The sequence below is a fragment of the Xenopus laevis genome, chromosome 3L (assembly GCF_017654675.1).
Source record: "Xenopus laevis strain J_2021 chromosome 3L, Xenopus_laevis_v10.1, whole genome shotgun sequence".
Taxonomy (NCBI): Eukaryota; Metazoa; Chordata; class Amphibia; order Anura; family Pipidae; genus Xenopus; species Xenopus laevis.
The window spans coordinates 74,200-90,922 of record NC_054375.1 but is presented as its reverse complement, the minus strand read 5'-3'; the positions used below and the strand labels follow the sequence as shown (position 1 = coordinate 90,922).

At 38.6% G+C, this 16,723-nt stretch overlaps 1 protein-coding gene across 1 annotated transcript in view; it reads left to right on the top strand.

Moving 5' to 3' along the window:
- The window catches only part of rerg.L (RAS like estrogen regulated growth inhibitor L homeolog), a 29,003-nt gene extending 13,038 nt beyond the window's left edge, over nucleotides 1-15,965 (top strand). Inside the window, 1 exon segment of the mRNA NM_001092789.1 lies at nucleotides 13,605-15,965. Coding sequence (NP_001086258.1) covers nucleotides 13,605-14,012 — 408 coding nt within the window. The 3' untranslated portion in view covers nucleotides 14,013-15,965.
- Nucleotides 15,966-16,723: the final 758 nt, after the last annotated feature.

Sequence of the window (16,723 nt, the reverse complement as noted above, 5' to 3'; positions counted from 1 at the left end):
TGATCACAAACCTTAACCCTCCACTCTATGTCGTCTGTTTACATGACTATGGAAGCTCTGCGTATTGTACATACTGAACAGCTCTGCCTATTATTTTTAGCTGGGGACAACCTTTTTTGTATTACATTGGGAACAGCTCTGCATATTACATTTAGCAATGATGAAACTCTTCATCTTATGCTTAGCAGTGTACACACTCAGAATAGTGACTTTCTCTATATACAAAGGCACACAAATGTGGCTGGTAGGTAAACAGCTATGTGCAGGGTAACCTGGTGAACACCCTTTATTGGCTAGACTGAGACTGGAAGCCATGGTACAGTGAAAACAATAATTTTGTAACCAAGAAGGAAAGATAAAAATGGAATAAGCAACAAAATTGTGAAATTTAAACACTTGCCAGTAATTGAGGCTAGTGGCAGGCAAAGGCAAAGTCCAGTTACCTACTGGAGGTTCAACACTGGCCAAAGACAGACTGAGTCAGCAAACTGGCCAGAGGTCAAAACCAGGAGAACCATAGGATCAGGCAAATGAAGGGGACCGGAGCAAGGGAACTAGGCATGAATCAAAGAACTGAAGCATGGGAACAAGGGAAAAACCAAACAGGGCATCTGGCAGGAATCAGGTGAGTAAGGGGCTTGATCAGGCTGGGGAGCTTTGATGATCAAGCACTGGGAGCTGCATGAAGCACTCTCATTGTAAAATTGGGCACCCTCTAGTATCAACAGTACTGCATAGCAATAATCATGAACAAAGCATAATAAACATGTTCTTAATGGGCTGTTGCTAAACACTACACTCATCAAGTCCCTTAATTGTAGGCTGCTTACACATGGTGATATTGAGTGTTTGAGGTAGGAAGATTTATCTGTGTTGAAGGGAGAGTATCTGGCTAGTACAAGATCTAAAACCCTCCAGAGGCTCACCATGTGTGTGGTCTGACTATGAAGATTTTCATCCATCCAGGTCATGGTATATCTAATATTTTTTGAATTACTTATATTAGACATGTGTGTGGTCAATGCAGGAGCAGTTAATCACAAAGTCTAGGGTTCGAAAACAGGCAGATCCTGACAAATCTTACACATCACACTCTCCAGTGGACACAGATTTGCTTGCTAGGAATTTGGCACAACTCTGCATATTACACTGCATTTTACACACCCTTTCATATTACCAGTTATGGGATCTATTTTCCAGAATACTTGGGACCTGGGGTTTTCTGAATAGGAGATCGACCACCATACTATTTTTTAACCTTAAAAACAGATCCCACACCTACTTCACTTACTTCTAATTACTTCGGTCTCATAACATATTTTAAAAACTTTTTTTCTCATTGTTATTGTCATTATTGCTCCTTATTTAAATAATATTTTTCTAATCACTTTCTTGCATTGATCTCCTGTCCCTTTGTTCCTAATTTTATCACATTCTTTTCTCTGCCGTCCCAATTTTGCTGCTTCTACTTTTTCTCTTGCTTTCTCTTTCCTTTTCTCCTCACCCCAGACACTCATAGGAGTTAGTGAGCTTTGGGCCGACTTCAGCACACCATTATTCCCACAGCAAAAAAAAATGTGGGATGTAATTTTTCTACTACAAAGTTACAGCCTGTATGATTAATTTTAGGCAAGGAAATGTAGGATAATGAAAATCGGAGGTTAAGAAAACTGCATCATATATATATAAACCGTAACCCAATATCTTCATTTGTACAAAGTCATTTTATATATTCACTATACTAGGTATGAGTAGTAAAGAATGGTGCGTAGACTCAACAAGCGGAGAGTCAATCCACTTTTAAATGCAAATAAATCTTCCAGCAAGGTCGCACTCACTTTTGATAAAATGTAGCATTTATTCCAAACACAGTAAAACCATATGGAAAGTTCATGTGCAGCACATAGCAAACTTATCTGTACAGAGTGGGTAAAGTAGCAACGTTTCGGGAACATCTCGTCCCCTTTCTCAAGCTCGGCTTTGTCCCAGCGTGTCACATACTCAAACGTTAATTTCCAGGATCATGTTTAGGCATAAGTGACGTAGCCGGTCACCATGGTTACATGTGTTTTAAAGAATCACGTACTCATGGAAGCGGACACACCTACAAACGTCATAGTAGCTATCAAGTATTTGCATAGCAACAATCAAGTTAAATGTACATAACAACTGGTAGAATTCAAATGATACAAATATGATTAGTCATACATATTAATCAAGCTGCAATTGCATGGATACATTACCTCACAGAAATAAGTGCAAGTCAAAATCACAGTTTAACCCTTTGGCGTATAATGTCTTCAGCCTATCTATCCACTGAACCTCAGTTTTCTTCAATGCCAAATTACGGTCACCATCTCTTTTAGGGGGAGGAATATGCTGGATCACTCTAAATCTTAATTCTTCTGATGAATGTCCCATATCTATCTAATGTATAGATACAGGCAAAGATTTGTTCTTAGTGTTAATAGTTGATCTATGTTGGGAAAACCTATCTCTAACCTTTTGAGTGGTTTGACCAACATAGACCAGTCCACATGGACAAAAAAGCATGTGAACCACAAAACTTGTAACAGGTGTTAAAGCCATGGATCTTGTATGTTCTCTTGTTCTCTGTGTCACTGAACTCAGAACCCAAAAGTGCATATTTACATTGGACCCAGAATTTACACTTAAACATGCCTTCCCTTTTTGGACCTTTGAATATTTCCTTCTTGCGGGGTAGACGTACCTCACCACTTTGTTACCTATAGCAGTACCCCTACGAAAAGACATCATTGGTAATTATTGGAAGTCAGTGATAGAAGGATATGCATCTCTTAATAGATGCCAATGTTTGTACAAAACGGATTTACAGTCATTACTACATGCGTTATACTGTGAAACAAAGGCAACCCTTTGATTGTGACCCCTATATTTAAGTTTTTTCTGTACTAATTCTCTATGTTGTATCATATCTATATTTTTCTGTATGATATGATTCAGATACCCTCTATCTAAGAGTTTGTTACTCATAGTTCTTAGATCTTCATCAAGAACATGTGGTTCACTTCATGTAATTCTACATTCTCTTGAGAACTGACTGATGGGTATGTATATATATATATATATATATATATAAATATATATATATATATATATATATATATATATATATATATATATATATATATATATAGGGATGTGAAATTTAGACACCCTCGCACATTACTGACAGGCACATCCCTAGTAATCCGGAAGTGGGTCCTGATGGGGACCTTGTGCTTATTTAACCCATGTAGTTCTCACAGTGTACACCGGATGGCACTGTGTCAGAGTATAAAGGTATTGGGAACCATGAGGTCTGGGTCCATTGCTTTAGCCCAACCAAGCAGGCTGGAAGGGAATGGGTATTGTGACCCTAGGCGCATTGGCCCTAGTAATTAGATAGCATACTCTTTTATAGATCACTCTAGGAGTGATAGAGAGGTTATATAGTTGAGCATCTTGAGGCTCTGCCGAGGAGATTAGAGGGATTAAGATCCCAGGGTATTACTGACCCGGAGTAGGGACTAAAGTGTTGAGACTAGGGATGGTAGGAATTCCCCTAGACTGCCACTGAAAGAGATCCTGAAAACTGGGCAATACCCCTCACAAGCTGCAACTCTCTCTGCTGTATATTCCCTGGCCTGCAGGGATTTAGCCTATACTGGTACTGTGAGTATATGCTACCTTTATGCTGTCTGATTGTTTTAAACTCCATTGTGGATATGTGCTATGTGCTATGTTAAATAAAGACCAGGGATGGGCGAATTTGACCCGTTTCGCTTCGCCAAAAATTCGCCGCCGGCGAAATGTTGCAGACGCCCATTAAAGTCTATGGGCGTCAAAAAAATTTTGTCGCGCGGCGAAACTGTTTTGACGCACGCTGCCATACGTGTCTATGGGCGTCATTTTTTCCGCGAAACGAGGCGAAAAAATTCGCCCATCCCTAATAAAGACAGCTCATTGTTTAAGTGTTAAAGAACTACTGGCACCCATCATTTGTGCTATTGCACCTGGTAACAGTTGCACTACACCCTGCCTCCACCCCGCTGCGAGGGCTTACCCCTGAGAGACAGGGCCTCATATGTGATATTATAACTAAGAAGACTACTTAGAAATAACTAATAAAACAAATTGATGAAAGAGTAGTTATTTAGCATGTTTTGGTGCATGCTACTATCAGTTACCCTAACCTCTAATTTACTATCACACAGTGATATTCCGTGTATAACCCTAACCCCTATTTAAAAGCTGGTAAGAAGGCAGCAATAATTTAATAAAAAATGAAATAAAAAATAAAGAACAATCGAAAGTTGCGTATATTGTGTAACTTGCCAAAGGTTAATTTGCACCCTTCACAAGTGCAAGTGATCCTGTCATAGCAGAGATGCCCTTTTCACCATTTGATGAATACATTTCTAAAAATCTCATAGGAATGAATAGAAAGTGGGTGGGTTTTTCTACACCTTCAAATTATTGTGTTGGCCTGGAACTTTTGTGAGACTCACTATTACGTCTTAAAGAATTGGAACCTGTGGTAAAGTAGCTGCTAGTTTTGAATTATTCGTCATGCTCTGTCCAGTAAAATAAAATAGATGAATTTATTTGAATGGATCAAAGGACAGATTATTATTGGCAACATTTTAAAAACCTTTTATCCAAAGACTCATGCTTTTCATGCTGTTCCCTTTTGTGAGTTATGTTACATAGCCTTCCCACACAAAATCCAATGCTTTGTGTGAAAAACATTGAAAAGAACAGATGTCCTTGGATATATTCACGTTTCATTCCACGTAAGATGAATTCATACATGCAGATAGACCAAAAAAAGAAATACATTGGGTAAAACACCACCTCCCTCTTGTGCGGATATGAAAATAATAATGTAAAAATCTGTGGAAGTGCCTCAAAAATAAGTAATTAAGATTTTCAGTTGGGATGTTCAACCAGTGGCCTTTTTGACTGCTTGTGTCCCTTAGGTGTTTTTTTATTTACAGTATCTTATTTTAACATTTTCATAACAAATTTGTTTTGCTTGTTTCAGTACAAATCTTTGGTTAGAATTACGGAAAGGCCCTTCATAGCAGTGTCGGACTGGGACACCAGGGGCCCACCCAAAAACCTTAGACCAGGGGCCACTCTCAGTACTATTATTCTTCATCTCCACAATCAACCTCTATTCTCCTAGTCTGTTTTCTTTACATACTATAATCTTTTATTCCATCTATTTAGCCTCTTTGTTCTCATAGAAATAGGGGATGGCCATGAAATAGGCCAAAAGTTTAGCAGCATGAGGGCCCCCTGACACCTGGGCCCACCGGGAGTTTTCCTGGTATCCCGGTGGGCCCGTCCGACACTGCTTCATAGACTCTGCTATAATCAAATTATACCATCTTTTCTCTGTAATAATAAAACAGTTCCTTGTACTTGATCCAGACTAGGCTATAATTAATCCTTATTTTTGTCTGGGACAGCATGAGATTGTATATCAAGGTGATTTGCTCCCTATTGTAAGGCTGGGAGCAGAGGTTTTCAAAAAATGTGCGTTGTTTGGGGTTAACCCTAACCTGGAAGAAAGTCTGGGTTGTAAAATATTGGAGTGCGGGGAGAAGCGTTTGTGCTAATCCGCTCTTTATGTGTCAGTTGGAGTTTATCCCAGAGCTTCCTGGTCTGTTTCAATATGGGGTTTGTAAGTGTAGCTGGAATTCTGTACGTGCACAAAAGGGTTCTAGGGAGTAACGGTGCCAGCAATTGAGCTTCTAAGGAGACCCATCTAACAGCAGAGGGAGGCAGTGGATCTTGACCATTTGAGACCATCTGAGCCACTTTGCAATAATGGAAGAGATTTGGGAAATGTAGGCCCCCTTGTGATACGGAGCACTTTATAGTAAATTTATTTACTCTAGGATGTTTATTATTCCAAAAGAACTTAAACATCTGTAGGGAAGTGTTATTTGCCCTTTGCCCAACTGCATAACCCTGTGGGGGTCATTTATAAAGTTCGCGCAGCGCATATTTTTCAAAAATTGGTTGTATAGTGCATGTTTTTTCGTGAACGCTAATATCTGCACTGCTCTGCCTGTCTTTCCGGTTTTTGCGAATTCGCAGTGTGAATACATTTTTGCAAATGGTGCGCAAATGGGAGTTGGGAGTTTGCGCGGTTGTTGGGCGTGAAAATAGCATTGACAGTAACTTAAATTTGCGAATATTTTATCTGCCACAAAAGTTGCGGCGTAATTGAGTCGCAGAGTGTGCGCATAAATATTCCCAATTTGCGAATTGTGACATATTTAAAAAGCAGCTATAGACATTCGCATTGTGAAAAAAAAATTCGCAATTCTGTTTACACCCTCTTATTCAGCTTTATAAATATAACCATGTGCTGTGCAAATATATTCACTTTGCAACCAATCTGCCCTGCGCAAAGTTTATAAATGACCCCTGTGACTTTAAATCTGGAGCCACCAAAAACATGGCTGCTGCTTGCACTGCAGTGAGACAGTTTTCAGCCACAGCCTGGCCAATCAGCAAGAAGGATTTGCTTCTGACCTTGTGAACTCTCTGAAAGAAGTTTGGAGCCAAAATGAAAGTGAGGCTGAGGTTAAGCAGGAAGAAGAGTAGAAGAAAGCATGGTCTCTGCACAGCAGCCTGAGATTTCTTCTCTCTGCTGTAAGTGTTCCTGCTGATTTATCTGAGTAGGAAGCCAGGGATTTCACCTATAGAATATTTACCCATATAGGGAATCCCATAGTCAGAGCACAGGGAGTTAACCCTTTCCAGTCAGCCATCATAGTGAGTGGAACTAGTGCAGCTGAGCTATTGCTAGGGGAGTAATCCCTGTAGGATAGATAGGACTTCAGCCCTGTAGTGAGTTGCCAGCGTGTACACCCGATCTGGACTGTGGATTTCCCATGAGCCTCTGTGACACGTACAGTGGATCCTCAGGAATTCAGGAAGCCTTTCCCTACACCAGCATTCCAAGCTCAGTGTGGATTAAAGCTGCCAGACTGCTTCCCTGTATCTGCTCTGCCTCACAGGATCCTTCTTCTTTCACTATCACTGGGAGTTGGTGAGACCTTCACTTTACACATCTAGTGTTGCAACAAAAACCTCTAAACTTACTACTTTGCTATATCTCCTCAGACCCCTAGTGTACACACTCACCACTCTTAAAGTGACAGTGGGTGATACTTATTATATTGTCTTATATTCATTGTATTATTGTTATTTCACTGTTCTTATTGCATTGCATATATTGCCTATTGTATGCTTTATTATCTGCTACAATTGGTACCAAAATCCACTGCTGTTGCAGTTCCCAGTGAGTTATATGCCACCAACATCTGGTTTTAGCCCTGGCTGGAGGCACTTAACTTATCCAAACCCCTAAATCTCCCACTTAGCGGAGGCTTGGGATCTATACTGTTAGCGCCACAGTGTGGCCCTGGATATTCCTGCCAAGAAAGGGTTACACATCTCTTTGTAGTGTTTCTATGTCTGAATTGATTACTTGGATGGAGAGTATGTAAAATAGATATAAAATCTTTGGGACAATTACCATTATATATTTTTATATTTTAATTTTTCCTGCATCTCCCACATACGTACCCCCCCCATACACAAACAGTTTTGGGGTTTCTAGAAAGCTTGACTATTGGATCAGTTATTTCTGAGCACTAATTACGCTGTCAGATCAGGTATTATTTTATGTCATGGATTTGCACAATTTTATTGAACTTTTAGCCCTGCATTATTGTTGATTAGGTGTTTTATTATCATAGTTTCTAAACTGGCATTTTAGAGTAAAAATACCTATTTAACTATGTTGGATTTGTTAGAATGTGCACTTTCTAAAAATATATAGCCTTCTGGGGGTCTTAGGGCACATGATACACGGACAGGGGGATTTGTTTGCAGAAGCTCAGTTGGTATCAAAGAAAAAAAATATATGCTCTATTTTTATTTAAGGTCCCTTTATGCCACATACTAAATTATGGATATTTGGAATCAAACTGTGAAAAGACCTCCAGCATTCATGCTTATGGCAATTTATCATTGTATGTAAAAAATTGTGCTAGATAAATGAGGCAAATTACAGGTATAGGATCTGTTATCCGGAAACCAGTTATCCAGAAAGCTACGAATTACACATAGACCATCTCCCATTGACTCCATTGTAATCAAATGATAAAAATTTTTTTAATTATTTCCTTTTTCTCTGTAGTAATTAAATTGTACCTTGTACTTAATCCAAATTACGCAAAGATGCCTTATCCAGAAATCCCCAGGCCCAAGCATTCTGGATAACAGGTCCCATAGCTGTAGTTTGTAACAGAAAGAAATATTTACCCATTTTGCATTTAGTTTGAACATAAATGTGTCCAGTGGACCCCTGGCATTCATAATTAGGGTGTTTTATCTTGGGATCTAATGATATATGGGAGATACAATGCTGCAAAATGGAAACTTTGAAGCAATTTTATCAAAATGTCTATATTCAGGAAAGCTTTGTGGTTAGGTACCTTGGAGTAGAAATATATATTTACCAATGTTTCGGACCATCCAGGTCTTTTCTCATGCCCCTATTACTTAACATCTGGACAACCCAAATAAGGGTGGTGCTTAGGCAACAAACATTGTCACTTTACAATTGGTTAATTGTGATCACAAAAAGAACCTTGTTAACAGCACTCTATAGGGTATCATTAAAAAAACTTCTTTTTATTCAAACGGTGCATTTTATGCATATGCATACAGTAAAAATATAACACTAAAACACATCCAAAACCTTTTGTGTCATAAACATAAAAACCTTTTTGGAAGAAGCTCCCACCACACCCCTAAATGGCGCCCACCAATATCATGTAATGTATACTATTGTGTATTTGCTGGCTAAATCCACGGTATATATTTATCAGCCCAAGATTAATCTGTATCCAGCTAGTTCATAATCCACCCATTGGTATCAGAATAGCACATTTGTGCTGTTATTTTTGGGCATCTTGAATTAGCGTGTGAGAGTTGTAGTTCATTCTAAACTTGGTCCAAGTGCTGAGATGTGAGTTGTGATCCCCAAGCAGGTTTCTTAGTCAGCGCCTGTAACCTCCCAATTCTTAGAGCCTGGTGCATGTACAATGGTTTCCACCGTGTATCCGTTCACTCACAATTTTCAAATATTCACAGCACCAGTCTTGGATTTCTTTGCATAAAATGCCTTTATTGAGACATGGGCTCAGACCCCAATACACTGGCAAGGTGTATTAGTCAATATTTGAAAGTTGTGATCCCCATACAGTCCCACCAATTACGTGTGCGGCCAGCTTCATAATAGTTACATGATACTGTTCATTTGTTGTCGGCTAAATGTGATATTTTTTACTCACGGACCGGCTGTTCCATGACCTGTATAAAAACACTCAAAAACTGGCCATGGAACTCCTCTGTAACTTATAATACATAATAATTTTACAAGAGGGGTTACTTTATTCAATAAATAAATATAAACCTTTCTTAAAGAAGGTTAATAGACTATAATAGTTTTGCCACAAGGTTTCCTCTTCTTTTCCTAGTGCATTAGTGAGCTCTTATTAATCCTTCAACACAAAATCTGAAATCTGGTATTAGCTCACGTCAGTTTACATATACAGCCCTTTATTTATAAACTAAAAATGGCACAAAGGAAGGAGTTTGTGCAACTACAACAGTGTGTCGGATGGCTGTTTTGGTAAATGAATGTTTATTTTCCTTCTGTCAACCACACTTATTGTTTCTGGGCAGAGGTTATTGGCAGTACAGGTATGGGATCCGTTATCCGGAAACCCGTTATCCCGAAAGTTCCGAATTATGGAAGTCTCCCATAGACCCCATTATAATCAAATAATCCAAAATTTAAAAAATTATTTCCTTTTTCTCTGTAGTAGGAAAACAGTAGCTTGTACTTGATCCCAACTAAGATATAATTAATCCTTATTGGAAGTAAAACCAGACTATTGGGTTTATTTAATGTTTACATGAATTTCTTGTAGTCTTACGGTGTGAAGATCCAAATTACGGAAAGACCCGTTATCCGAAAAGCCCCAGGTCTCGATGATTCCGGATAATAGGTCCAATACCTGTACAGTGGACTGGTTCCCAGTAATATAAGGGTACCTGGAGTTAAGGGCAATATAAAGTGGATGGTCACATCAATAAAGTATGATTGTCCCTGGCAGCTCAGTTTTTCTGGGGAGTTTTTTTTTCTGGGAAGAACACTGGATAAAGTAAAATTAACATAAGAAATAAAACATTACAACTAAAAGCTTAACTTTTGGAAAACACTTCTCAAATGTTACGTTAGAGAGGGGCACAATACAACATTACCTATTAGCAAAAAGAAATTCAAAATAATGTCCACTTGCAAGTTGTCTCTGAACTGCACTGTCCACAAAAAGTCTAAAACTATACTTCCGTATCTCAGTAAAAGGTTAAGCAACATACACTTATATTTTCCAGGAGTAACCTTTTAAACTTTTAGTATTATGTAGACACAAATATTCTGACAGTTTGCAGTTGGTTTTCATTATTGTGTGTTTTTTTACATGTTATGTTTTACAACACTCAGAGCTTGAACGTAAACATTTGAACAGCTGCTAATGCTTTATTACCAGACAGTGGTGTTAGTCAGAATAGAAAAGGAATAGTAGAGAGTCCAGCATAATAGACATACATTATTCTGTAAAATCAGGATTCACTTTCCCTTTAACCCTTTAAATGCCACAGAACGTAAAATTTACATTCTGTGGATAAAGGGACTGAAATGCCATAGAACATACAATTTTGCGAATGAGCGGCTTTTTAAGCTACTCATTTGATACCTGCTCCTTCCCCTGCCCGTAGGCAACAAGCAGGAGGTGGGAATGAGCAGGCCAATGTGTGTGATCACCCAGGGGCCCATAGGCAGCAGCAGGATCACACTGACTACGTGACTCCTGATCCGGGACTCTCCTGTCTCTTCTTCAGCAGACTTCAGCCTACCCCGGGTTAGTGTAACATACACACACAAATACACAAAAACACATATTTTACACTATTACACACTTACATTTATACGTACACACACATATATTTTGGGGAGATCAGGGGGTTTCACACATTCACAACACTCACACATACTTGCACACAACACACAATTTACCTAGTGTACACACATATACCTATACACACAATCGTTTTTTTTATTTTTCTTACTGCATCATGTGGTGTTTTGTCTGTGATTTTTTTTATTGCATATAGTGTATTCGCTAATCACACTGCATTTTCAGTGCTGCTTTGGTTTTGTTTCTGTCCGTAAAACGTATTTGTCCAAGCCATAATATTCATTTGCTGCTTGGTGCTTTGCCATATAAAGGCATTTACCCATTTAACATTCGGCAAGTTGTGTATTTTCTGTAAATATGTGACTTACTTATTTGCCACTTTTACCCCACATAAATCATTTAGGGGTCTCCATGCCAGTTGCTTCGGTAATCCTATGGACCATGGGCATCAAATTGTTCAGTGAACCCCTGGCAATCATATTTAGGATGGATTTTCTTGGTACGCAAATATATATGGGCGATATGATGCTGGAAAGTTAAAGCATTAGTAAATTTTCAGAGATTTCACCAAAATCGCCAATTTTGGTAAAGACTTGCGATTTAGTAGTTTGGAGCACAAAGGCATGAGTACCCATTTTAGATTTGGTACAATGTGTACTTTCCAAAAATATATGGTTTTGGCGGTAAATATATTTTTCAGTGTTTTTAACCCCACAAAAAATGAAATATTTGTGTTGATTATTCATTATCTGAAGTAACCTACAGGATGTATGCGCTAACTTCATTTTGGAGTCTCTAAATGCCAGATACTTTGATAACCCTATGCACAATGGGTTAGAGTTTCAGGCGATAGTCAGACAGGCAAGGATCAAAACAGGAGATTAGAGACAGAATAAACGCACTATATATAGGTACTATAATAATGAATGGTCAATGAGTTTTGTGGCTAAGGCCCCTTTAAATATTCAAACTTCGCACCAAACTACGATGATGTCTTTATTCTCGGCGTGTAAAAGTCAGAAGTCGCCGCGCATGCCATAGGAAGATGCACAATGGAGGGAAGAGAATCAGGGCCTTTGCCCTTTGCAAGCATCCCCACCGGCCCCTAGACCACCAGGTAACCACACACATCCAAGGTTTCAAATTTAAAAAGCCTTTATTGGTATCACATGGCAGAAATCTCTGAAAAAAGACATTTAATTTAACTGTTTACTTTAAAAAGTAGAAGAATGGGTTAGTGCCGATGGTTTAATAATATTGCTGTAAATGTCGAAAAGAAATGGGCAGGGTTTGGCATTCTGCCTTTAAGCTCTAATTGGGTTATGTAATGAAAGGCACAAAGTTTGCATAGGGGCAGTAACCTATAGTAACCAATCAGCAAGCAGCATTTGCTGGCCACCTGTTTAGAAGCCAACATCTTATTGGTTGCTAATGGTGACTGCTCCTGGGCAAACTTATTGCCTTTTATCACATATAGGGGTTAGTCTCTTACTTTGTACTTATTCTGGTCATCCTTAACCAAATGTTCCAGTGAGAGACAGACACACACACACTTTTCCTTGATTTAAGATGAGTCAGCGCTAAAAATAGCTTAGTGGTATATAGTGTAGTATATTTATACTTCTTTTTTGGTCTTATTTAGCCTGCTTTCCAAACTCTCAGTTATACAGAGTTAACATACACAGCACATTCATGTGGCTCCCATACATGGTAGTATTAAATCACCAGCTGTGGGTTTGGTGGGTACTCACAAGCGTTTAAAAGTAATTGATGCCCATCAAATTAGGTTAATCCTCACATGCAAATGCCATCCTCCATTGTATCTTAAAAATGGAGCAAATATATATGGTATAAAATCCTTTTATTTAGTGATAAAGCTATTTAAAATCACACTCACAAATAAAGCGCAGATTCTTCCAGCGGAGTTGCACGCATCCATCTTTCGAGCTCTGTAAGCTCACTGAGAGATCTGCAATTTCCGTGAAATTTTGCGCATGTGCAGTTGTCGCAAACCGGCAACCTGCTCCAACTGCGCATGTGCAGAAATACCGATCTTCCAGTCAGCTTACAGAGATCGTGGAAGATGGATGCGTGGAACTTCGCTGGAAGAATCTGCGCAGAGGGGTAAGTATGGAGTATGGGCATCTCCCCGGGGGGGGGTAGTTAGACTGGGGGGAGGAGGGTCTACCTGGGGTGGGGGGTATGGGTTTTTTATGAACAGGTTGAATTCTCCTTTAAGCTATTTTTAGCGTTGAATCAGCTTTAATCAAGGAAAGGTTTGGTGTACTCAGAGGTGAGTGAGTGTTTTGGAGTCGGCAAAGAAGGGGGAACTCTGGTAATCTTTGGGTAAATTGTTTGACTGCTTTACACACACCCGGCTGAGCATTAACTTAATAATAATTATTTAGTAGGCATGTATGCCTCATGCAAAAACTAGAATCTAAGTTCAATGTAATTATTATGCACTTTTCAATTCTTCACAAGCTTTTCACTTTTTTATTTCAGGAGGATATTATTCAAAGAGAGGGGCATGCACGGTGGGCAGACGGATTTGCAATAGTCTATGACATTACAGATAAAGGAAGTTTTGATGAAGTCCTACCATTTAAGAACCTTCTTGATGAGATCAAAAAACCAAAGAATGTAACTTTCATTTTGGTGGGAAATAAAGCCGACTTGGATCACTCTAGACAAGTCAGCACTGAAGAGGGAGAAAAACTAGCAACAGAACTGGCCTGTGCATTTTATGAGTGTTCGGCATGCACAGGGGAGGGAAACATCTCTGAAGCCTTTTATGACCTGTGTCGAGAAGTAAGGAGACGGAAAATGGTACAGGGAAAAACAAGAAGAAGAAGTTCCACAACACATGTTAAGCAGGCCATTAACAAAATGTTAACTAAAATCAGCAGCTGAAAAGTGAATGGGGGCATTTGTTCATAAAATTAATTTTGTATTTTCTGTCTGAATATTCAAACACAGGGTTTATTGATGACAAACACTGCACACCTGTTTTTATATAAGACTCATTTGTGCCACTACTGCACACCGTTACCACTGCTGACCCACAAAATCCATGGGTACTTAGAGAATTGCATTGTTTTCCTAGAAGAGTTAGTGGCCATTGTATTTGAACTACCCTGCTTAACAACCAAAAGCTTATGACTTGTGCATCTGTCAAATTAAGTCATTCCTTGAAATTGGGACATAGGAGAAAAGGTGTAGAGGTCATTATTGCATGTCCTTATCTATTACTCTTCTTAATACAATATATGCACTACTGTAAGAGCACAGTTTGGACATAAAATTATTTCATTTGATAGCAAACCAGCATCAGAGTGTTTAGGTGGTTAATCAGTCAGCCCTGCAGTTTATATTGTTCAAGGTTTCTTTTAAGGGGGTGGCGGCATCTTAAGGGGTGTTCTGACTGGATTAGGGTAATCTTTTTGGAAGCTTAGCCTGCAAATAGACAAAAAATCCCCCACAAAAACAAGTGTTGCGGAGTTATATGCCTTTCATTGCTGTCCTACAAAATTGATCTTAATAAGCAGTAATCTGGTTCCAGAACCATTGACTTTTCCTCTCATCCCAAACACCTATTAAATGGCTGTACTCAAGAGGATCAAGTTTTTTAGGACATTGGTTCTTATTTTAATTAACCTGTCTGATTGACAGCCACCAGCACCCAAAAAAACTATTGCTCTATTTTTGTTAATCTTAGTTTTCATCACTTATCTGTTTTATTCAGGCCCTATACTATTCATTTCCACATTCCACACTGGTTGGTAGCGTAATTTCCCCTCAAATTATTACACTGAAAAAAATGCAGCACACCCAATAACAATGACAGTTTGCCAGTATAACACTAGTAAATGACCCACTATATGTGTTTGTACCACGTATTTATACCAGTAGTGGATGGTTCTATCTAGTCTGTCCCTTCACCTTTTAGGTACATTTTCCCATATGTTATCCCCATATATCCTTGTTTTACTATTAGGATACCTTATTAAAAGAGAACTAAACCCTACCCCATACTCAGTCTCCTCGTGTGCTGACCTGCTATAAATGCAGTTTCACAGTTCAAAGGTGTATCTTCCATCTTCTGATCCTCTTCTGTTCTGGATACTGATGCACAGTAGAAGCCTATTCAGGACATAGATTCAACTGCGCATGCTCCATGTCTGCGGATCAGAAGATCGGGGAAGATGGCTCCTTTGAACTCCACTGCACAACTTTGCACTGCACAACTGCAGGTCAGCACACAGGGAGACTTCTGAAAAGAATAGATGCCAACATATTGTTTACTGAGATTATATATGATTTATTCGTTTCTTACCCAGTCGAATTTAATATCTGAGGTCCCTATCACACACTAGGGCTAATTTTATTAGGAGCCAATGAACTTCCTCTATGTGTTCCTCAGCAAATTAGTGTTTCTTATAGTCTAACAACATTTTGGAGTTATGAAATATGGATCATAGTACAATATTTCCAGATGCTTTACTTAAGAATTCCCATAGCAATCAGTGATTAGCTTATCTCAGCCTGCTGCAGGTAGAACAATGAAAGCATGAATCTGATTGGCTGTTATGGGTTACTGTCCAGTTGCAAATTTGCCCAGTGTTTATAAATAACCCCCTTATCTTGTACAGAACTGATGTATGTTGTTCCACATTGTAAATCGCTTATAGTAAATATTTTTAATGGATAATCATAGGCCTTGATGATCAGTGCATGCTATGGCAGTAAAATAACATTTATGCAAAACGTATGTATAAGTGGTAGTAAAGTTATGAAGATTTGTAAGTTTGCACTACAGACTATATGCATCTGTAAAAACATTTCTGTATTAAAATATATTCCATATTTGGTTTGTACTCATTATACTCTAAAAAGGGATATTAGTAATAATAAGTGTCACATATACAGGTAAGGGATCAGTTATCCAGAAACCTGTTATCCAGAAAGCACCAAATTACAGAAAGACCTCCTATAGACTCCAATGTTCGTGTCTCTGGTGTTTGAGTCTGGCAGCTCAGTAATTCGGACGCAGACTCTGAACTGTTACAATTTAGCAGCATTTAGTTGATATATTTCTCAGCAGCATCTCTGGAGTATTAGCAAGTATTGTATCAATCTAACAGCTGTCTGTAATGAAATCCAGGGATTCTGCTCAGCAGGGACAAAGATAAAAAATACATCCTTTAAATGTATCCACTTAGAATAGTTTTGGGGGGTCTGCAAACTCCCCCCCCCTGCCAGAGCTGCTTTAGAAGGTGAAAAATTACACTTGACCCTTGACTGATGCATTCATATTATTAATCTTTTTATTTCAAGGCATGTAAATGCAAAAATAATTTTAACATGTAACATGAGTATGTCAAAACATTTTTGAAGGGAAACAAAATATTCTCTTTTTATTCATATTCAATTTTCATAATAATTCTAATATTTGGTATTGGCACCTATTGCAGCTATAAAAACTTTAAAGGGAAATTAAACCCATAAACTCATTCAGCTGGGTTTATGCAGAAATGTGCGTAAACACTTCCTGACACTATTCCTTTCAGTCTGAGGAATCATGTATATTTGTGTAAACAAAATACTTTTAGATTTAGTTTTAG